Source organism: Cebus imitator, unplaced genomic scaffold (assembly GCF_001604975.1).
Source record: "Cebus imitator isolate Cc_AM_T3 unplaced genomic scaffold, Cebus_imitator-1.0 Scaffold46, whole genome shotgun sequence".
Taxonomy (NCBI): Eukaryota; Metazoa; Chordata; class Mammalia; order Primates; family Cebidae; genus Cebus; species Cebus imitator.
Window position 1 is genome coordinate 2,317,219 of NW_016107361.1, and position 24,626 is coordinate 2,341,844.

Below are 24,626 nucleotides of genomic sequence, written 5' to 3' on the forward strand. Positions count from 1 at the left end.
GTGGCTGACCACAGATAAATGAAATAGTGGAAAGTAAAACCTATGGTTATAGGAGCACTGTACAACACTTTTTTTTATCTATAGAGAAATGTCCTCTTCCTTACTCTTTTATTTTTTTTTTTTTGTCTAAGACTATTCTTTCAGGTGAATTTTAGAATTTCTTTTTTGGATCCCAAAACAAAACCCTTGCTGTAATTCTAACAGCATTAAATTAATTTGGGAAGAAATGATATCTCTAATATATTTGGACCTTGGGGATATGGTATGAATGTTTTTCTTTAAATGCTGTAATTTTATTTATACAGGTTTCATTCATTTTCTTGATAATTTATTCTTAGCTATTAAATATTTAGTAGTAATATAAGTAGGCTTTATATCATATTTATATATTTATATAATTTTATATATTTTATAACTATATCTTTTATTATACTATAATATATATAGTATATTCATAAAATATATTTTTATAATGTAAAATATTTTATATAATTTTAATATATTACATATTACATATTTATATTATATTACATTTATATTTATATTTATACAGGTCCCATTCTGTTTTTGATAATTTATTCTTAGCTATTAAATAATTTTAGTACTAATATAAATAGCCTTTTTTCTATTCAATTTTCTAATTTATTTCTCCTGTTGTATAGGCTCAATATATTTTATTTGACCATAATACTTTTCACTGGTTCTATGAGCCAGTAGATTTTGTTTTTCCAAGAACACTATCATACCATACGCAAATAATTATTATTTCATTTTATCCTTTTCTATTTTATTCTATTTCTATGTCAGGTCTTATTGCTCTGAATCAAGCTAACAGATGATGTTAATTAATAGTGGTAATGGAGGCATTTTTGCCATATCTTTGATATTACTGAAGATGTTGGTATTTGGTGTTGATTTAAATCATTAATCTGGTTATGTATTGTGGGTGATGTTGCTGCTGCTGCTGCTGCTGAGAGGTGGAGAGGTGGAAAAAGAAGAGGGGGAAGTTGCAGTTTGGTCTAAGTGATAAATTTCTAGGTTTAGATATATTTGGTTAAAGCTTTGGCAGCCAGAATCTATTTGTACAAAGAACTAAATTTTTTCCTAAGGAGAGCATCAGGCAATAATCTGGGCTTTGGGAGTAACAAAGGGTTTTGAGGGGACACAATTTTGAAGTTAGCACTGTCTCAGTCACTTATTTATCCCTGAACCTGGCTACTAAGTCCAAAGCGTGACTCTCAGTAAATGAGGGGTTGTAAAAATTGGGAGCAGTTTTTATTCAAAGTTACAAATTTGCTTCAGAAACAGAATTCTAAAAGTTTGGATATATAATGTTCTCGCTCTCATAAGTTTTGAAGATAATTTTAGTTGATCATTATAACAGCTATCAAAATATACATGTATATTTAAATTTCTAATTTATTATTTTATGACACTTTTAACACTTTCGTGTTTTTATTCACTTTAAAAAAAATCACATGAACTTTTTGGGTTATATTTTGCCTTTGTTTTTTCTAGTGATTTAGAAAATGTATCTCTAGTTTTTAAGTATATGGGTAGTGATTTTACAAAATACTTCAACCTATATTTTCTGTTTATCCTACACCAAGAATTAAACCAAATCTACTGACTCTTGGCTTTTATTGCAATATTTATTTTAGGCATAAGCATTTTTTTATATTATGTGTTTTCTATTTCAAAATTATTTGACAATCACATTCAGTTTTATAACAATCTATAGCTTTAGCTCCATAATAATATATATATTTTTTGGTTTAGGATGGAGTCTTGCTCTGTCACACAGGCTGGAGTGCAGTGGTATGATCTCAGCTCACTGCAACCTCCATCTTCTGGGTTCAAGCGATTCTTCTGCCTCAGTCTCCCAAGTAGCTGGGACTACAGGTGCGTGTTACTATGCCCAGCTAATTTTTGTATTTTTAGTAAAGACAGGGTTTCACCATATTGGCCAGGCTGGTCTTGAACTCCTGTCCTTGTGATCTGCCTGCCTCAGCCTCGTAAAGTGCTGGGATTACAGGCATAAGCCACTGCATCCAGCTAGCTCCATAATAATTTTAATAATTGCCTCCAAGCCTTTTATATGACAATTTCCTCATTTAAAATCTTATTTTTATTTATTAGTTGGCTGAAATATCATTAAAATATTTATTTCCCACTAGAAAATTAATGTTAGACAGATTTTCTGAATACTAATGATGTAGGACAGGTAAGCCCCAAAATTGGAGCTTAGCTTGGGAGGGTTCCTGGCTTCACCCAGGAAAGAATTCAAGAGTGAGCCAATGATGTTAGACTGAAGCTTTTATTGAAGCAGTGTTGTATAGCAGTAGAAGAATTACTGCTTCTTGAAGAGCAGGGCTACCCTACAGTCAATGTGTCCAGAGTAGCAACTTAGAGGCAATTCTGCAGTCATACTTATACCCACTTTTAATTACATACACATTAAGGGTTGGATTATGTAGAAATTTCTAGAAAAAGGGTGGTAACTTCTGGGTCACAGGGTTATTGTCATAGCAAGAGGCAGTAACTTCTGGGTGTAGACATGGCAGTGATAAACTAAGATGGCACACTGGTCGCTGTGTCTTATGGAAAGCTAGTTCCACCAAGTCCCTGTTCTAGCTAGTCCTCAATTTGGTCCAGTGTCTAAGCCCTGCCTCCAGAGTTGAGTCTTGCCTCCTACCTTACTTGTATATTACAGATGTTTCAGAATATTTGCAGCCTTTATATATGAGTGACTATTTAATGGTTATAGAATTCATAGATTACAATGCATTCTTCCCTATAGACACTTGCTGTATTGTCCTCTAGTGTTAAATACTGGCTTGAGGTCTGAGTCTGGTTTGATTTTGTCCTTCCAGTATATGGTTTATCTCCTGGCATTCTGTTTAAAATGTTGGTATTATTTTTGAAATGTTCAAAAACAACAGGGTAAATCTGGGTGTTTATCAGTTTACTCAGTTTTGACTAAAATGAGACATGGACTCACATTTTTTTGGCATGAAAAAATGGTTTCTTATTATATCCCTGACTACCGACTCTGTTTTATAGTCTGCTCATCTCCCCTTTGGGAAAACTGTTTTTTTAGACTGAATGTCTGTTCTCATATCTACTATCAACTTTCTTATAAGTGACATCTTTTCTCTTTTCTTCCTGCATTTCTGTAAAGCTTATTACATTTTGGGTCTGAATAAATCAGTCAATTATCTACAACTTCAATTCTGCGCTTTACTATTTTTAGTTCAGATTTTAACTTTTTAATTTGGTTTATGTAACCTTTATTATGCTTCCTTATCATTTATGCTCCTACCTAAGCAGAGCTTTATTTTTATTTCAAGCTGGTGATATATTAATAACTTCTTCAACATCAAGTGTGTTTCAATGTCAAAACACAATGAATATTTCTGAATAAACAAAGCAGATGCTTTTAAAAGATATCTTTCATGCCTTTTTAATGTGTTTTTCCAAAAGTATGCTATTACTTTATATCTTGAAGACAAATTTCTTCCTGTTTTTGTATTTTAGGACATTTTTAACGGTTCATATTTTTTATATTTCTTCACCAAACTTAATTAAAAAGGGATTAATGTAAGTTTAATGTTTGCCAATAGATAAGACAAGTGGATTCTCCTTTGTGATCATCAACATTTACCTTAATTGTAAATCACCATTTACCTTAGTTGTCAATGGTGATGATCACAGAGGAGAATCTACTTGTCTTATTTCTATGCTGAAGTTCCAATGAAGCAGCTCTTGTCATGTTTCCAGCCTCTAGCAATTTCCTATCAGGTTGTGGTTTGGATGCATAGTGGAAGAGTCATCTGTTCCTCCACCTGACTATGTGGAATTTATTTCTGAATAATTTGAAGCAATCTGTTGTCTTCTGTTGCATAAAGCATTACATAAGAATCGACGGCTCTTAGAATTAATACTTCCATAGATCCTGCTGCCTTTATCCCATCCTACAACTGCTGTCACATTCCAGGGACTTTTACTGACTGTTTTGCATTTATGAGACTTAAAGTCCAATCTTTTCTATGGCAGAAAAAAAGGATTCGAAATAGACTTGGCTCTCAGAGAAAGCCACTCACATAAAGTAAGATGCTGGATGCTAGCTCTGTCTGTGGCCCACGTCTTGGTAAAGGATCTCACTAGGTGTGAGTAAGAACACCCAAGTCTCCTCCTGCTTGGTTCTTCTCTCTTGCCTTAGGATGGATCTTCACCTTTTCCAATGATGACTCCTTTTAGAATATGGAAGCTTGTTGACAAATACTTCTTGTTCCTAGCAGCATTAAAACTTTGAAACTTTTGTGTGTGTGTGTTTTCATTGAACACAATAAAACAAATCTGAGAAAAGAAAATTAAGCACAAGGAGGTGCTTTTTTTCTTAACCTGGAAATGTCGACACTGCCATTTTATAAGATTCTACTACTACCTAGGAAGTGTGTGGCTATTACCATTTAATAATAATAAAATCAAAGTTCTATGGTCAAGCAATGAAGTTAACAGAACATTATTATAGCATTGCCTGGAAGTTCTCATTCTGACCCAGAAATAAAATATATTCTACCTGATTATTGCAGAGAACTGGTCATTTTATCAACACCACTCCTGAATTAGCCATTACCGATATAAAAACTTATTTTTTATGGGTCAAAGAATCACAAATTGTAGATTCACATCACACCCATATAATACAAAGAAGAACTTTATTCCCTGAGGAAATACTTCAGCTTTTTGGCAAACAACTATTATCACAGAGTAAGGAAATAAATTTTATGGTTCCAGCCCATCCTCCAATAAACAATCATTGAAAGAATAACCTAGAAATACAGTAGTGTTAGTCACTCTTTACCATGTGATATGGCTTGGCTGTGTTCTCAATGAAATTTCACCTTAAATTGCAATAATCCCTATGTGTCAAGGAAGGGACTAGGTGGAAATAATTGAATTTGGGGGGCAGTTCCCCCACTCTGTTCTCATGGTAGTGAATAAGACTCACCAGAACTGATGGATTTATAAATAGCAGCTCCCCTGCACAAGCCCTCTTGCCTGCCACCATGTAAGACATGTCTTGCTTCGCCTTCACCTTCTGCCATGATTGTGAGGATTCCCCAACCATGTGGAACTGTGGGTCAATTAAACATTTTTCCTTTACAAATTACCCAGTCTCAGGTATGTTTTTATCAGCAGCAGCAGAACAGACTAATACAGTAAATTGGTACCAGGTAGAGGGACACTTCTGGAAAGATACCCAAAAATGTGGAAATGACGTTGGAACTGGGTAACAGGCAGGCTGAAACAGTTTGGAGGTATCAGAAGAAGAAGTAAAACGTGGCAAAGTTTGAAACTTCCTAGAGACTTGGAGGGTTCAGAAGAAGACAGGAAGATGTGGGAAAGTTTGGAGCTTCCTAGAAACTTATTGAATGGCTTTGACTCAAATGCTGATAGTGATATAGACAATAAAGTCCAGGCTGAGGTAGACCCAAATGGAGATGAGGAACTTCCTGGGAGCTCTTGCTTTGCAAACAGACTGGCAGCATTTTGGCCCTGCCCTAGAGATCTGTGGAACCTTGAACTTGTGAGATGATTTAGGGTACCTGGCAGAAGAAATTTCTAAGCAGCAAAGTATTCAAGAGAAAGCAGAGCATACAATTTTAGAAAATTTGTAACCTGTCAATGTGAGAGAAAAGAAAACCCCATTTTCTAGGGAGAAATTCAAGCCTGCTGGAGAAATTTGTATAAGTAATGAGGAGCCAAATGTTAATCACCAAGACAATGTGGAAAATGTCTCCAGGGCATGCCAGAGACCTTCACAGCATCCACTCCCACCTAATCACAGGCCTGGAAGCCTTGGAGGGAAAAATGGTTTCATGGGCCTGGCCCAGGGACCCCTGTGATATGCAGCCTCAGGATATAGTGGCCTGTGTCCCAGCTGCGACAGTTCCAGCCATGGCTAAAATGAGCCAATGCATGACTCAGGCCATTGCTTCAGAAGGGGCAAGACACAAGAATTGGTGGTTTCCACACAGTGTTGACCCTGCAGGTGCACAGAAGTCAATAACTGAGGTTGGAAACTCCACCTAGATTTCAGAGGATATACGGAAATGCCTGGTTACCTAGGCAGAAGTATGCTGCAGGAAACCTTCTACAGTGCAGAATGGAAATGTGGAGTTGGAGCCCCCACACAGAGTCCCCACTGGGGCATTGCCTAGTAGAGTTGTGAGCAGAGGGCCATCATCCTCCAGACCCCAGAATGGTAGGTACCAACAACTTGCATTGTGCACCTGGAAAAGCTGCAGGCACTCAACACCAGCCTATGAAAGCAGCTGGGAGGGGAGCTGTACCCTGAAAAGCCACAGAGGCAGAACTTCCCATGCCCATGGGAGCCCACTGCTTGCATCAGCATGATCTGGATGTGAGACATGGAATCAAAGGAGATTATTTCAGAGCTTTAAGATTTTACTGCCCCATTGGATTTCAGACTTGCATGGGGCCTGTAACCCCTATGTTTTGGCTAACGTTTCCCATTTGGAATGGCTGTATTTACCCAATGCCTGTATTCCCACTGTGTCTAGGAAGTAACTAACTTACTGTTGATTATAGGCTCATAAGTGAAAGGGACTTGCCTTGTCTCAGATGAGACTTTGGGCTGTGGACTTTTGAGTTAATGCTGAAATGAGTTAAGACTTTGGGGGATTGTTGGGAAGGCATGATTGGTTTTGAAATGTGAGGACATGAGATTTGGGAGGGACCAAGGGCAGAATTATATGATTAGGCTTTGTGTCCCCACTCAAATCCCATCTTGAATTGAAATAATTCCCATGTGTCAAGGGTAGGGTCAGCTAGAGATAACTGAATTATGGGAAGGGGTTTTCCCATTGTGTTCTCATGGTAGTGAATAAGCCTCAAGAGATCTGATGGTTTTATGAATGGGAGTTCCCCTGCAAAAGCTCTCTTGCCTGCTGCCATGCAAGACATGTCTTTGCTTCTCCTTTGCTTTCTGCCATGATTGTGAGGCCTCCCCAGCCACTTGGAACTGTGAGTCCTTTAAACCTCTTTTCTTTATAAATTACTCACTCTTGGGTATATCTTTATTAGCAGCGTGAGAACAGACTAATGCACCATCCTTAGAGAGAAACACTCCTACAAAGAAAGGATCACTGTTCACCTTGAGAACCAATGCCATGAGACAGTGATATTTCCCAGAGTCATTCTTTCCTTTTGAGACAGAGTCTCACTTTGTTGCCCAGGCTGGAGTGCAGTGGCACAATCTTGGCTCACTGCAACCTCTGCCTCCCAGGTTCAAGTGATTATCCTGCCTCAGCCTCCCACGCACCAGTGCATATCACCATGCCCGGCTAATTTTGCATTTTTAATAGTGGAGGTTTCGCCATGTTGGTCAGACTGGTCTCGAACTCCTGATCTCAGGTCTACCACCTGCCTCGGCCTCCCAAGGTGCTGGGATTACAGGCGTAAGCCACCATGTCCAGCCTAGTCATTCTTTCTCAAAAGTCCTTCTCTTATAACCTGCAGTAGGTAGAGGCTATTGTGCAAAAACTGTATCTACATATCTAAAGAAAACACTGTCCTCTGCCAGAGGCCATTGTGGGTGGCAAAATTCCTTGTTTATGATTTCAGCTTTTCAGAGCACTGACTATCATAAGGATAGAATATATATAGGCCAAATTGTCTTTTGGTTTTTTTAAAGATATTGTGATAATATCCTTCCTGTCATGGCCTATACATCCTTGCTTGGAATGAGCATTTTTTAAAGTAATTAAAATATGTAACCTTAAAAGCTTATTTCCTTAGAGATTGATTCCTCACCTTTTCTTTTGCTTTATTCATGATAATCTTTGTCTACAGAAACAGAAACAATGCGTGTCTTTCTGGACCTCAAAATGACACTGTCAGTATTTCTCTGTTAGAATACTTTGGAGTGTTATTTTTGTGTTTTTCTTTTTTTTTTTTTTTTTTTTTTTTTAGATGGAATCTTGCTTTGTCACCTAGGCTAGTGTGCAGTGGTGCAATCTTGGCTCACTGCAACCTCTGCCTCCCCGGTTCAAGTGATTCTCCTGCCTCAGCCTTCTGAGTAGCTGGGATTACAGGCTCCTGCCACCGCATCCAGCTAAATTTTATATTTTTAATAGAGACAAGGTTTCACCATTTTGGCCAGGCTGGTCTCAAACTCCTGACCCCGTGATCCACCTGCCCCTGCCTCCCAAAGTGTTGGGATTACAGGAGTGAGCCACCGTGCCCAGCCTTGCATTTTTCTTTCATGCTGCCACTATTAACTAGACATATTTCCCGTCCTGATTTGAGGCTAATTCTCCTACTTCAAAGTCTATGATTCTGTGAATCACATCAACTAAAACCTAACAGAATAGCTATGAATTAACTTCTAAAGATCATAACCCAAGGATATCTAAGAAGAGGCAGGTCATATCTATTTAAAAAAACCTCATGTTCATGTCACCTTAATGAGTTTTTACAAAAGTGAAGGCACTCTTCTCAATCCTGAGGCATTTTCTTGAGGTATTTTCTTGTAAGAAAGATAAATAAGTTAGAGATGTTTTCTTATCCTCTTTTCATTATTAGACCTTTCAGAAAGAAAGTGTATCTTGTGTTTACTTTCAGTAGCTCTCCTTGGGACATAGAATTCATGTTGTGAGCAAAGTGAACCCAGAGTTATCTGGTCTAGAAGCTTTAGTGGGTCTTCAAAAATGTTTGTTATTTTTATTCATCATTAGTTCTTTAATCTTTAATTCATCATTAGTTCTCAGATAAAGCAAAGAAAAAGAAGAGCATAAAAAGAAAAAAAATAAGGAGACAGAAGCAAGAGTGGAAGAGAAAGAGGTAATTAGAGGAACTCAGAATGGAAAGAAGAGAATGGGATAAAACCTTAGAGAGGAAGTAGGCAAAGAAGTGAGAAAAAAAGAATGTAATGCTAACTGTTAATAAAGGTGAGAAAGTTTGATGAAAAGTTCTTATTGATCCTCTAAGTCCTGCTTTCTGCAGTTCCCTACTCTAAATTATTTTTCATTATACCCAAGTCTTCATATACATAACAGTCATAAATCAGAGTGAAGATCTAAGGGAAATTATGAGCTTAGTTGGTTAGTACAATTCATTCATAGACCCAAAAGTTACATCCTTTTTGAGGGAAAGGGAGTGCTTTTCATGCCTTGACTGGACATTTTAATACCCTTTCCGCTGCTTTTGGATTTCATGCTGCCATCAGGGTGATGGTCTTGTAGCAAAAGTCCTTCAGGGCCTCTTCGTCTGCAGAATCATGTGAACCATTTTAGTAAGTCACCTGAGCCTCTCCAGGCCAGTCTCCCTGCCTCTCTAAGCCCTGGTTCTCACCATATGTACTTAACATTCAATAAATAATCAAAGACCAGAGTCAGTGCCTTTGTACCTTTATTATGTTCCCTAAAAATGGAAAAAAATAAGTATTTTGGGAATTCCTTTTCTTTCATACTAGCTGCTAATTAAACAATAAATTTTCTTTTAAATTCCAGTTCAGATACAACTTTCTCTGGCAAGATCTTTTCTGACTCGCTTTCTCTCTAGATATATCAAATAGTTTATTCCCTCTCTGATGCCTTTGAATCACTAAGTGTAATTTTACGATCTTGTAGCCATGGGTTTACGTGCCTACCCACCCAATTTATCGGTGAGCTTCTTGATCTCTGTATCTCAAAGTCGCGAACAAAATCTGGAATCAACTAGGGAATCAGTAATAGTTGAATTGAATTGTTGATCTTATCCAATGATAACGAAACCCCCAACAACAAAAGTCATCTAGACTGTAATCAACAAAATAATATTTTGTGTTCAGTGTAAACTAAGAATAATACCCTGAGTCTCCAACCAACTAACCAAACCTCCTTTTGGCCAAGGAGAGCCCAGGAAAACCTTAACAACTGAGTTCCTGGTTATGATGGGATGGGAGGTCAAACACGACTCATTATACTTCCTCCCTTCTGCAGTTTAGATACGACAACTGACCAGCATTAATGCTAAAATAGAGATCTTAAGACTGATAAAACAGACTCTTTGTGGCAATGAAATATCAACTTACAAACAGGTCCTAAGACCATGACAGACAAGAGTTGAGTCACAGATCCCTACATTTAAGTAATTAACTGTGCTCTATCTGCCACAAGGTTTTTCTTTTTCTCTAGCAGCTAAACAAGCAATGACCTTGAGATAAGCAATGATTAACTAACCCTCGGCCCCTGTTCCACTAGCTATAACTACAAGAGACTGATTTCAGTAACTTTCTCCTGATTAGAACTGACCATGGACTGGTTATAGTCAGTTTACAGAGACTGCATACTTAAGTGTCCTTGTGTCCCATGTGCCTACTGGCATTTAGGGCCCAATTGTAATACATTAAGTTGTTAAATCTCCACCCCAAAATGGGCATGGGTCACATGTAACATGCATGTTTGTTTGACATGCATACGTTAAGGCTATCTTCATAAATATTCATAACTCCTACTGTACCCTGTTAAATATGTATGTTTAGCCAACCCATTCAACATAAAATTCCTCCCTAACCCCTCGTCCTTCAAAATGCCTGCTAACAGTCTCTGCCACAGGCTGCACTTCCCAACCTGTCAAATGGTCACCTTACAGCCTGTAAACTGTTATAAGAAATACAGACTCCTTTCCAAATTTATAGATTGAGTTATTTTTAAGTTAACAATCGGAAAATTCCTAGACACATGATCCAGAATTTATTGTAGCTCACTTGAAAATTAAGAGAGAAGCCTATGTAGGCAAACTTTGGTAAAGTTTTGACATCATTATTATCATTAGTGATAATGATGTACAAAAACATTTAGTGAGAAGGAAATCCTTTCCCCTGTCCAGGAATTGTTTTTAGATCCCCTGTGTCCCAATATGGCACTGTAATTTCACAATGTAGATTACTTTTCTGTTCCAAAATTTCTTTCTGATAAAATGTCTATTCTCTGATTGAGCCACTAGTCTACTTTATTCTACGTCTGTAAATCCAAATATTATAACATTGACAGAACAGCTTGTTATTTCCTCTCTGGGAACTGTGATCTCTCAATTCTTATATGAATTAAACTACTTTTGGTTTTTACAGGTAAAATTATTATTTTAGTGTTTCAATTCTTTAAACTTTGTGTTAATTAAAATCTATCCTCCAAAGATCAGTGCTCAAACCTGAGTAGCAAGAGACAAATGTCTTCCCAGAGAAAGAAATGCAAATATCATAGGAACTGACAGATTTCAAACAAACAACAAAAATATTTGCATTTTCTGTTTTAACCTCTCATTACTTACTTGAACTCTCTGAACCTCTTAATTGACAATAAGTGGACTCAAGCAGGAATGACATTCAGAAACAAAGAACAAGTGTCAAAAGCAATTTTATTTTTAAACCCTTAAACTTCATTGTCCCTTCAAATCATACTTAATCCTGATTTAGCGGTATGTGGGTGTATGTTTGATATTCAGTGAAAATCAGTTTTTAGAAATTTGTGGGATCAGAATATTTTATTTAGAAGCATGCTCTTTGTGTTATGTTTAAATGGATGGAAAATTGTACAGCTTGCTCTGACCACAGAAAAATTGTTAGCATATACTCAAAAGTTTATTCAAAAAACAGTTAAGTATCTCATTGCTTCAAGTAACAGGGCATATAATTCAAAACGGAAATATTGAGAAACCATTTTTATCCTCCCTGAGATATCAAGCAGTTGGAGAATTCCAATGGTGTCATATTTCTTCTCTTCCTTCCTCAGGATGACTTATGTTTCTCTTCATAATTACAGGATAGCAAAAGCAGTTCCCAGCATCATATGCAGACCAACTAGGCCAGTGAAAAGGAGGAATGGCTTTTCTTCCCTTGAGTCTTCTTTACTAAGGGAAGATTTTTCCCAAACTCATGAGCAAACTTTCCCAAGGAACTCATTGAGTAGAGTCAGGTAATATGACCTTGCCCTAGCTGCAAGGGAGGCTGGGAGAATAAGTTCTGGTATGTTCCATCTTCCTGTAAGGGAGATTGGCTTTTTGCCAACAAGGAATAAGAGTTCAAAGTGGAAGATGGCTTTAATGTGTCAGATAATCTAAGGCTGAATAATATATGCCTGTTAAATGGATAAACATCATTAAACATAGTACTCAGTACTAAATACAGATAGTAATTTATTTTAGTGTTACTTCTCTTGCTTTGATTTTATTGAACTCTAGGACCATTTCATGTACTTTAGTAGATTATGAACATTTTAGAAGACTGAATAAAAACAGAAATTGAGAATTTATTTTTTGTTTTTGAATAACATCCTATATGATTTATTAAGCTACTGTCTCCAAACTTTAAGTCCATTTTCTTTGTAGTCCACATTATGATGCTGATATTGAAATTCCAAGCCACATTTTTCCTTCTCCAGTTGGCTCTGCATTTGGCTCTGCTATGAGAGGACATGAGGGAGAGAGTGGCAGGCTAGAAGAGGAAGAAGGGATTGCGCCTTCCTGTTTGCTTTCTGAATCTGTTTTTCTGCTTGTTATTCCTGTGTCTCTCTGGAGGTACTCTTTCACCCTGCAGTGGCAGGTGGTTCCAGGAGTAGTAGTTGATTCCCGTTTGCAGCTTTTACAATTCTCACATTACCAGTATCGGAGCCTCTCATCAGCAAGAGCAGCATTGGCTGCCTGGAACATCATCCTCAGAGACCTGAGGTCCAGCTTCATAGGAAATTCCTCTGAGGTCCGAAGCACCTACACCAGCCAAACAGTGAGCCCTCCTCACAAGTCCGTAGAGAATCTCCTTCAATCCTCTAAGTTTTAATAACTTTAACCTCTTCATTTTGTTCCCCCAGTCCCAGGGATAGCTGTTTCTTGAAGTTGTCACCTCCGCACATAATACCTTAGCTTAGTGGTCCTCATTTGTCTTTTCATTTTTTCAGTGTCTAGTCACCAATTCATTATCAATTGATTTTCTCTATAAAAAGCTGACACTTGATTTTTTAGAGAGTGAGTTTGCAGGTTAAATTTTTTTAATCAAAAGGAGCTTTTACAATTTCATCTTTTCTTGCCTCCCTATAATCATATCCATTTTCCATATATATATAGGTAGACAGATAGATAGATGCTCAGATACCATATTGACATTTAAAAGGTTACATACAACTCTTCACCACCATCATCACAGTCTTTAACTCAATCCTATCTAAAAAGCGATGTTGTACAACAGCAAATAGATTTAATAGTTACTCAACCATTTCCTTGTAGTTTTAAAGAAATGCAGTACTGATCAGCCTGGCCTACATAGTGAAATCTCGTCTCTACTAAAATACTAAAATTAGCCAGGCATGGCGTTGTATGCCTGTAATCCCAGCTGCTGAGGAGGCTGAGGCAGGAGAAATGCTTGAATCCAGGAGCTGGAGGCTGCAGTAAGCCAAGATCACACCAATGCACTCCAGCTTGGGTAACAGAGCAAGACCCTGTCTCAAAACAAAGAAAAGAAAAGAGAAAAGAAAGGCAGTACTATGCTCCATATGTACAAATTTCTCCAGGCTCCAATGTCATGCTTTAAAATTAAGACATACAAGAGAGAACTGTGGCTAGAGAAAGAGAAGAAAGGCTGCATCAGTGATGGGTAATGTGGGGGATGATGACGTTTTGGAAATAGAGAAACCGTCAGGTGTCCGTGGTGACAAAAAAAGAACTGAAGATGGTGGCAGCAGTATTAGATATCAGAGGAGAGGAAATATTCCCTAATTATCCCTACATGTCCATGGAAAAGGGATTTGACATTGTGCTCCTACAAGACGACCCTTCCAGAATGTCCCGACTGACCTAAACCGTTTAACTTGGGACCAAAATTCATTTCAAGAAGAGAAAATACTCAAGAGGACTTAAGGGTCTGCTATCCAGGGATGACTGAATGAATTCCAATCAAAGAGAAAAACATCTTTCAAACACTCTTTAAAAGCTTTCACAAAAGCTATTTAAAGCCAGAAAAGCAGAAGGAACAAGGTTAAAGTCAGAGAAATACTGTAAAATATGTGGGGCAAGAATTAGGATGGAATACTGCAATATATGTTACGTAAGGAGTATAATTATACCTGCAACATATTTCCCAAGAACTTTTCAATCTTTAAGTTTTCTGCTTCTGTGCTTTCAACAACCAGCCTAGATATAAGTTATCGAGAGGAAATGTGAGATGTACCACTGATTACTCTGAGTTCCCAGCTGTCCCAATTTTTATAGCTATGTATAGCTATGTAATTGACAATAAACTATTTCATAAATGCCAGCCATTTCTCACAAGTTTTAAATTGCTTTGCTTTATACCTGTGGAACTCTTAGGGAAATTAATTTTTTTGTTTAAGTTAACCCTTAATTGCAGTAATCAGAGAAAATCTGATTTTTACAAATTTTCTTTCAAGGAGCATTTGACTTGAATGTGTTAGCTTAGCTCCTAAACTGGAATGTAGTGACAAAGAAAACCCCCATCAATTTCTTTTTAAATGTAGAATTAGTTATAAATTAATTAATTTATCTTTGCAGATCTAAGTCAGAGTTCTAGAAACTCTTATCCTTCTGTTTTATGTGGGGCACACCTATTTGGAATATCCGTGCTTGAACTCTTTTATTTGTTAGTGGGTATAACTCTAAGAGGTGGAAAATCTTGATGCTGAGAACATCTATTTTTCACTAATTGAATAAGCAACTTTCCTAGTCAGCTACATGAGGTATTACTAAATTGAGCATTCCCACTGTGATAAGCCTTAAGAATGAAGAGCTGATCTGAATGAATGAAATCAAAGAAAGAACCTACTGAAAAAGGTGAGTTTTGAATGACAGGAAAGAATGAAATGGTAGTAAGGAAACAGAAAAAGAATCTCACTCATAGAAGTAAGTTATAAAACTATATCTCCTATGAAATTAGTACAAAAATTATAGTAAAGATGTTAAGCACATGTCTCATCATCCAGAAAGACGAAATATAGAATGACAGCTCTTTCTTCATGTTTTCATCAATTTTCATTTACTTTTTATTTCATTTACATTTTATTCAGTGTTTACTGAGCTCCTACTTTATCAGGTACTATTTGGACTCTGGGAACATAAAAGCCAAGAGCACAAAATTCCTACTTTTATGCAGAGATAATAAACATGAAACAGACAAAATACTGTTCAATTTTAAATAATTATAAGTGCAAAAAGAAAATACCACATGGTAACAGAAATGAAGATGAATTGGCGAGGTATTGGTGGTTATTATTTTAGGTAGAGTGGTCAGGGAAGGTCTCCCTGGAGAAGTGGCACTTCTGCAGAGACCTGAAAGAAGTAGAGGAGTAAGCTATAGAAAGATGTAAAGAAAGAGGGCTCCAGGCAGGGGAATGACAACTACTCTGTAATGGGAATTAACTGACACCTTTGGAGGGTCAGAAAACAAGGCTAGTGTAGCTCATAGTGTAGGTAGTGATGTTGGAACATTGAGAAGGAACCTGAATCTACAGGACATCCTAGGATATATTGAGGCCTTTTGATTTTACTTTCGATGGGATGCCATTGCTGGTGTAAGCACAGAAAACAGATAATTGATTTATGATTTAAATAGTAACTGGCTGATGTGAGGGGAATGGACTGGAAGTAGGTTTTGTAGCAGTCTGAGTAAGAGATTATGCATACTGAAACTAGGGCTATGGCTTAGTGAAGATGAAGAAAAATTGCCAAATTTGGGTTATAATTTGGAGATATACTGACTGCAGCTTTGATTATTATTTGGGATTATTTTGATGTGAGGTAAATTCTAGGTTTTAGCAAGCAATGGCTGAATGGTAGTGCCATTTATCAAGATGAAGAAGATGGAGGGAGCCTTATAAAAGTTTTTTTCCTGTTATCAGTGAATGAGAGAATCAGGAATATACACCTACTGAAAACAGACAGCTTGAATTACAAAGACGGAAATGTGGGAATGTGAGGAGTGACTAAATTTGGTCATAGAAAAGTTAATGCCTACATGATAAACAAGTAGGGCTTCCGCCAAAATGAAATCACATTCCAAGTGAAATTATGGTTTAGCGACAAACAACAGACTGTCATTCAAAACTGCATCTAGGATGCAATGAAAATTCAGGAATGAAGAGACACATGAAGCAATAGTAAAAGCAAAAAAAAAAAAAAAAAAGCACAAGAACAGATAGTAGAAAAAGGTATGCATTTTGGTGTGGCAGCCTAGTTCAAAGGAAACAACTGCCTTTCCTTTAGGACAACCTCCCTTATCTCCAGTCCTGACCAGCCACATTTATACTGCACAATTCACACCCCATCCACAGCTGACTGGACTAGGGAAGGAAGCCTGACTCAAGTTGAGCCACGTGTAGCTTCTGTTCTAAAATTCTGAATTAAGATGAAGTGATATTCGTGTTCATTTTGAGTCGGATTTGAGTTTTTACTTTAATATGCTAAAGCAGGATGGTTAGGTTGACCATATGTCACATTGTGAATCTAAGCAGTAGAGAATATTGGTTGGAAGGGAATAGAGAGAAGCAGGTGATGAGAAAAAAAGCAGCAGTGGGGAAGAAAAGAGTTCTGACCACTGTCCAGGGTGCTGGCTGGCTTCACACACCTCTGCAGCCTTATAGTACACCCTTCCTGATTGTATACATTCTGTCACTTGTATAGAGAGAAGCAACCGAAGATCACTCAGAAAAATTATTTTGAAGATTACTTCATTTTCAAATGTTTTGTCAGTAGAATAGCATAAAAAGAGGAGAGTGGTAGACTGGGGGGCACATGTCCCTCTCCCTCATTGTCACATTCTCTACCCACTGTCTCATGTGACATCAGAGAATAACGTGCTACTCTCCCAGAAAGGAAAAAAGAAATCTGTCTGTTAGACAAAAGTATGTGATAGAACTAGAAACATGAAAAAGTACATGAATCCAGTTGGGTAAATTGCAAACACACACATACCACACTGACTTGAGGATTTATTACCTGTTGTAACTATATACACATGCTAAAATTTCAGCACAATTCCTTTTCAAACTTTCTATTGGTATAACATACAAATAGAAAAGTACATGTAAGGTTACTGAACTTTTCTCCTGTGCAATCAGCATGTAGATCAATGAGTATATTACACAATTTTTTTTTTAGCACTTAGCTGGGGTGCAGGTATATCTGCATACATCTACAACATCTAATAAATCTTTAAACAAATGTACTGAGTATGAAGTGGCTTATCCTCTTTTAGCTCTTTCATGAACATTGCTATGATTTCCATAAGTTAACTCATTTACTCTTTTCCATCATCCCGTCAGGTTAACTGCCATGCCTATTTTACAAGAGAAAACTGAGGCTCAAAGATATTTAGCGATATGTCCAAGTTCACACAGCTAAAAACCGAACCTAGCTCTGTCTCATTGCCAAAGTATTCTTAACTACTATACCAGCTGCCTGACTGATTCAGGTAAAGTGATAGTGGGCTATGGCCAGTAACTTGACTTGAATAATTTATTATGTATAATAACAAGAAATGAGGTTTTAAAATAGATATTTAAGAAAAGTATAAACCTGCCACTATTATTATTATTATTATTTTATTAATTTATTTATTATACTTTAAGTTCTGGGATACACATGCACAATGTGCAGGTTTTTTACATAGGTATACATGTGCCATGGTGGTTTGCTGCACCCATCAACCTGTCATCTACATTAGGTATTTCTCCTAATGCTACCACTCCCCTATCCTCCCAGACCCTGACAAGTCCCTGTGTGTGATGTTCCCCTCCCTGTGACCATGTGTTCTCATTGTTCAACTCTCACTTACAAGTGAGAACATGTGGTGTTTGGTTTTCTGTTCCTGTGTTAGTTTGCTGAGAATGATGGTTTCTAGCTTCATCCATGTCCCTGAAAAGGACATGAACTCATCCTTTTTCAGAGCTGCATCCCATAGTATATATGTGCCACATTTTATTTATCCAGTCCATCACTGATGGGCATTTAAGTTAGCCTCAAGTCTGCTATTGTTAACAGTGCTGCAATAAAGATACATGTGCATGTGTCTTTATAGTACAGGATAGGGGAGAAAATTTTACAATCTATCCATCTGACAAAGGGCTAATATCCAGGATCTACAAATTTACAAGAAAAAAACTTAAATTTACAAGAAAAAAAGTCAAAAAGTGGGTTAAGGATATGAACAGACACTTCTCAAAAGAAAACATTTATATGGCCAAACAACATATGAAAAAAAGCTCATCATCACTGGTCATTAGAGAAATGCAAATCAAAACCACAATGAGATACCATCTCATGCCAGTTAGAATGCCAATCATTAAAAAGTCAGGAAACAACAGATGCTGGAGAGGATATGGAGAAATAGGAATGCTTTTACACTGTTGGTGGGAGTGTAAATTGGTTCAACAATTGTGGAAGACAGTTGTGGCAATTCCTCAAGGATCTAGAACCAGAAATACCATTTGACCCAGCAATTCCATTACTGTGTATATACCCAAAGGATTATAAATCATTCTACTATAAAAACTGCCATTATTAAATGGAGAAGTAACAAAATAAAAAGTGATTGCAAGAGATGATTCTAGACTTATATATTTAAGAACAGGAATTGTGACTGGGTGCGATGGCTCACACCTGTTATCCCAACACCTTGGGAGCTTGAGGCGGGCAGATTTCCAGAGGTCTGGAATTTGAGACCTGCCTGGCTGACATGGTGAAACCCCACCTCTACTTTATACAAAAATTAGCTGGGCATGGTAGTGCATGCCTGTAGTCCCAGCTACTTGGGAGGCTGAGGCAAGGAGAATTGCTTCAACCCCGGAGGTGGAGGTTGCAGTGAGCTGAGATCAAGCGACTGCGCTCCAGCTGGGTGACAGAGCAAGACTCTGTTAAAAAAAAAAAAGAATAGGAATTATAAGCAATAATAAGTGCTTTTTTTTTTAAAGCATGCCAGCAATAGTCATAGAATGATTGAGAACAGGATTAAGTTTACGCACATTTGAAGAAAGCTTCAACTGAAATTGGAAAGGTCTATGTAAGAGAAGGAAATGGAAGACTTGAAACCCATTCCCTAGTGTGCAAACCTAGGCAACCAGAATTAGTAAATGTGTCGTGTGTGATAAAAATCTGAAATGGGGTGGCTATTTGGGTACAGTGAGAAGATGAATTTGATATTCAATATTCATATAATCAGGAGCTGTTTTGGCATCCTCTCCAGGTTTTATTCAATACCATTTCAAACTTTTCATCCCTCACTGTAGCAAAAAGATCAAAACACTTTTATGGGAAGAAATAATTTGGAAGAACTGGGCTATAAAGCCAATTAAAGTTGGTGTTGGTAGCTTAATAACAGATTTGGTTTGATTGGCTATTTCTAGAAGTCTTATACAAAGGTTTTCAATGATGAAAAGGAAAACCTTTTCATCACTGGTACATAAGCTAGTTAGATATCAGAGTCCTCCCTTCCTCCCTCCTTTCTTTCCTCCTCTCTCCCTCCTTTTCTCTTTACTTCCCTGCTTCCTGCTTTTGCTGTGGGTAAAACTCATAGGACCTGTGCTTCTGTCACTGTGGCTGATTTCTCAAGGTATTAAATAATGATTTTAGTTAAATAACTAACTCCAAATAATGGAGTATACCTCAATTCTGGATAAATTTTATAGATTTGTCTCTTTAACGGATCCTGATAAATATCACCACTCCTTGGGCCCTGTCTTAATTGTTCAACAAATAATTTGTTCTGGTTTTATATTCAATAAATGAATCACCAAAGTGTTCCAGCACATATTAGACACCATTAAATATATGGGAAGCTTTTAGCCAATCGAGTCTGTTTTATACAAGCAAATATTACCTGCTTAGTACAATCCAAAAGAGCTTCTCAACAGTATATATTTTTGTAAACGTGTATGCATTTAATTCCACCATTAACTTACAAAACTTGTATTCCAAATTAAAATATTAACTTATATTTATTTCTTGAAAAAAGCTGCTACATTTTTTATTTCTAATTCACTCATTTCTTGTCTTGAAAGAAAATTTAATAATCTCTATGCTCCAAGGTCTATATCACATTCAACCTTCCTCCACATCTCTACCAAATTAAAACACAACAAAAGCAATGAAGAAACAAACTCAAGAATTGAGAAAGAAAGAGTTAAAGAACAACTAAAGGCACCAAAATCTCATTTTGTCTCATAATAACAGAATAGAAATTAATTTAACACACTTGTGGCATTATATACAGGACTGCATCTTTCAGACTTTGATTAATCAATAGAAAATATCAGTTTATTCCATACATTTTTTTTGAGAGGCAGTCTCTCTCTGTTGCCAAGGCTGGAGTGTAGTGGCATGATCTTAGCTCACCGCAACCTCCATCTCCTAAGTTCAAGCAATTCTTGTGCCTCAGCCTCCGAAGTAGCTGGAATTACAGGTGTGTGCTACCACTGCCAGCCAATTTCTAAATTTTCATTAGAGACGGCATTTCAGCACATTGGCAAGGCTGGTCTTGAACTCCTGACTTCAAGTAATCTGCCTGCCTCAGCCTCCCAAAGTGCTGAGATTACAGGGTCAAGCCACCGTGCGCGGCTTACTCCACATATTTTCTAATAAATATTTCACACCTTTGTGCTGTAAAATGTGTGGCTTATCACACATATGCATTTCTGAAATAATGATTCTGTAAAAGGAAGAAATAGTGACTAAGAGTTATACCATTGCTGTTACTTTGTACTTACAGCGACTGCCTCCAGGATTTGTTTAACAGCATCTGCAGCATCTCGCTCACTGTAATATCCCTTTTCCACAATCCTGGAAAAAAAAGAAAGGAAATGCTTCTCAAGCACATTCATTCAGAAGAGTGGATATTAAAAGAAGTAAATTAATGTTACAGATGGTCTATGTAAACAATTGAAACAAGCTACGCTACTATCATGGGAAAGATTTCTACAACGTGACACTCTAAAAATATTTTGAGTTTACCTCGGAAAATGAAATGATTTTATTTTTCCTTGGCTTGAACTATCCATCACATTTGAGGATAAAACACTTTGTCTGCTTTAAACTTTGTATTGCAAATCATTCTAAACATACCCCAGTAAATATTATACAATGAAACACCCCCATGTAATTGTCAGGTAGCTTTAACTAAAAATTCACGAACAGTTTTATCTGCTTAATTACTTCTTCTCCTTCTTCATTATGTGAAAGCAAGCATCTGACATTATATAATTTCATTTCTAAATATTTAAGGAGGTATTTCTAAAAGATAAGGGACCTTCTAAAAATCATAGTCATAATACCAATATCATACCTATAATAATTCCTTAATATTATCAAATACGCAGTGTTTCAAATTTCCAATTGTCTGAGACATGTTAAATTTTGTTTGTTTGACTCAGTATCCAAATAAGGTACATGAAACTTGACTGGTTGGGGTATCTCTTATTCTCTTTTAACTTGTAGTTTTTTTTTCTATCTCTCTCTTCTCCCTCAACCCTCTTTCTCTTCCTTCATCCTTCCCTTCTCCATCGCTGTTTCATTTTTGCAATGTTTCTTTTCTGAAAGCTGGTCACTTGTTCTTGAGAGTTTCCCTGTTTGACAATGTGATTCTTTTTTTGTAAAACCATTTAAGTTTGGCGGTACATGAGCAAGTTTGTTACATAGGTCAACTTGTGTCACTGTGCTTTGTTTTACAGATTATTTCATCACTCAGGTATTAAGCCTAGTACCCGTAAATTATTTTTCCTGATCTTCTCTCTCCTTCTTCCCACTCTCCACCCTCCTATTGGCTTCAGTGTGTGTTGTTCCTCTCTGTGTATCCATGTATGCTCATTACTTAGCTCACACTTATAAGTGAGAACATGCGGTATTTGGTTTTCTGTTCCTGCATTAGTTTGGTAAGAAAAATGGCCTCCAGTTCCATCCATGTCCTGTAAAGAACATGATCTCATTCCTTTTATATGGCTGGATAGTATTCCATGGTGTATATGTACATTTTCTTTATTCGATCTGAATCTAATCAAGACCCCAGCACTATCTATTAATAAAAAAAAAAAAAAAATAGGGCAGAGAAATAGCTCCAAAGACATCAAGGGGATAGAATCACATTTGATTCTAGAGGATTACATTTCATTCTACAGCCTTGATATCGTTGGAGCTATTTCTCTGCCCTCTCTATTTTTTATTAATGGATAGTGTTAGGATCTTGATTAGATGAAGGTTGAATTTTTAGCAAATACACTTTATAGGCAATATTGTGTATTTTCACAGAAGACACATGTTCAATTATGCTCCATTTCATGTTGTTAATGGTAATGATCAATGCCTAGATCCATCAAGTCATGTTAGCAGTTTCAAGTTGGTAAAATCTCTCATTGCTTCTTGTTAGCTAAAAATTTTCTAATAATACAATTCTTTTAGGAAAGAAGGGATAAATTATTAGTTTTGTAACTTACCACTTTTCAAAATAATGAGTTCATTCACCAACATTTTCAATGACCTATTAGTGTTTTTGTTCATTTATTGGTATCATTTTGAAAGTATGAATTTAACCATGTTTGATATGTTTCAATCTGCTCTAGCCGTTCCTGGGTCAGTAGTAGGCTATGCAAGTTGGCTTTTGAAGTCTTTGGTGGTTCTTTTTCTAACCAGTATAATAACATACTTTAGGCTTATTTTGTACATTTGTTGCCTTAGACCTGGAATAAGTCATTGTCTCCTAGAAGTACAATTTCTTCTTAGTGGCAGATAGTATTTTTCTAATTTTACATTTTATCCTTCAATTAAAAAATTAAAAGATATATATATGTACATATGTTCATATTTCCTCATTTCTTAGACAAACAATAACATCATATTAATATGTATTAAATGTATTATATATGTTTTACTATGTAGTCCATTTTATTTTCCTCTTTAATTTTAATTTTCTTTTACATTTAGGAGTGTTTGTATTTTTGTTCTAATGTCTTGAACATTAGTTTCCTCTTTTTTGGTTTGTTCTGTACTCTTAGCAATATTGACATTAACTAGCGGATATGATTTGGGTTTTTTGGATTTGTGTCCCCACCCAAATCTCATGTCAAATTGGAGGAGGGGCCTGGTGGGAAGTCATTGGATCATGGGGATGAATTTCTCCCTTGCCATTTTCATGACTGTGAGTGAGTTCTCATGAGATCTCATGGTTCAAAAGCATGTGGAACTTCCCTTTTTGTGCTCTCTCCTGCTCTGCCATGGGAAGATGTGGCTTGCCTCCCTTTCACCTTCTGCCATGATGATAAGTTTTCTGAGACCTTTCCAGCCATGCAGAACTGAGAGTCAACTAAACATCTTTTCTTTATAAATCACCCAGTCTCAGGTAGTTCTTTACAGCATGTGAGAATGAACTAACATACTATCAATCCAGCTAGTATGAACTTACAATACAGATACAATATACAGCCATCAAAAAATAGCTTGAAAAAAGATAAACTTCTTGATTGCTATATAATTAGCAAGAAGCAAAAGAATATTATTTCAAAGTAATAGGAGTGAGGAAAGGAAGCCTCATTATCTTAAGTAGGTGACAATTTTCTTATGATACAAGATGTGATTTTCAGAAAATCTGACAGCAGTCTGATTTTCTCTAAATAATTGACTTGCTCTTTTTGCATGAATGTGGGCAAAGAATTTTTGTTTTAATTTAAAGACTTTAAGACATGTTTTATGAGAAATGTGGCTGTTCTAGGTTGAGTTATTCAGATTTGTGGCATAATCTTTCAATTTAGAGTGTTTTTATCATTCTTTTTAAATTTCAGGAATATTTTCTTGAAGTAGAATGTTCTCTATTCATTTTCTTCCATGGTTTTCTTCTTTGAGGTGTGCAATTATACATATGTAAGGATTTTTCTACCTTTGATTTATATTGTTGTTCTACAGTTCTCTTATTTTTAGCTTATTTTTTAACATTGTCTTATTTGCGTGTTTTTTGTGGGAGTTTCTTCCTGAGATGCTTTAACTGCCTAAAGAAACTTTATTCTGCTCCTTATTGTCTCTCCCCTATTGACCTCTAGCTCCATCCATGTCCCATGATCATTCTCTATTGGAATTAATGGACATCCTTTTCTGTTGCTGTCCATTTTTAAGCCAAATGGGTTTACTTAACCTTTTGACAGAGTAATAGGTCAGGATATCTTTTCCAGTTTCATGGCTCTTAACTTTCTGGTTATGTACACGAAGCATTCAAAAATATGCCCTCATACTTCCTGAGATTTCTTCCCCTCCCCTGGGACTTCATTCACTGACCTTTACCGTCTCTATACTGATCAATTTGGATTATCTTCCCAGCAGTTTTACCTACATGTAGAACCTTTTTCCCCAAGGGGCTTTAGATTTTCATTTCCAGAGTACACAAGGCCTTGACATTGTATTCACTTTTCAGACCTTACTGCAGGTGCACCCCTTGTACTTTTCAGAAATTTGGGTGGCAAAAATCTCTCCCAATTTCAGTTTCTCTTTTTGTATTGACCTATCCTTCTTTTAAATAACTAGAAAATTTGGGAGACTTGAGTGTTTGCATACTCGGGGTCTCTCATTTGTCTTTTTGCTTCCCT

General features: G+C 36.7%; 1 protein-coding gene across 1 annotated transcript in view; it reads right to left on the reverse strand.

Moving 5' to 3' along the window:
• The window catches only part of CAMK4 (calcium/calmodulin dependent protein kinase IV), a 260,577-nt gene that overhangs the window by 69,477 nt on the left and 166,474 nt on the right, over positions 1–24,626 (reverse strand). The window contains exon 6 of the mRNA XM_017527211.2: positions 20,772–20,844. Coding sequence (XP_017382700.1) covers positions 20,772–20,844 — 73 coding nt within the window. The remainder of the gene's footprint in view (positions 1–20,771; positions 20,845–24,626) is intronic.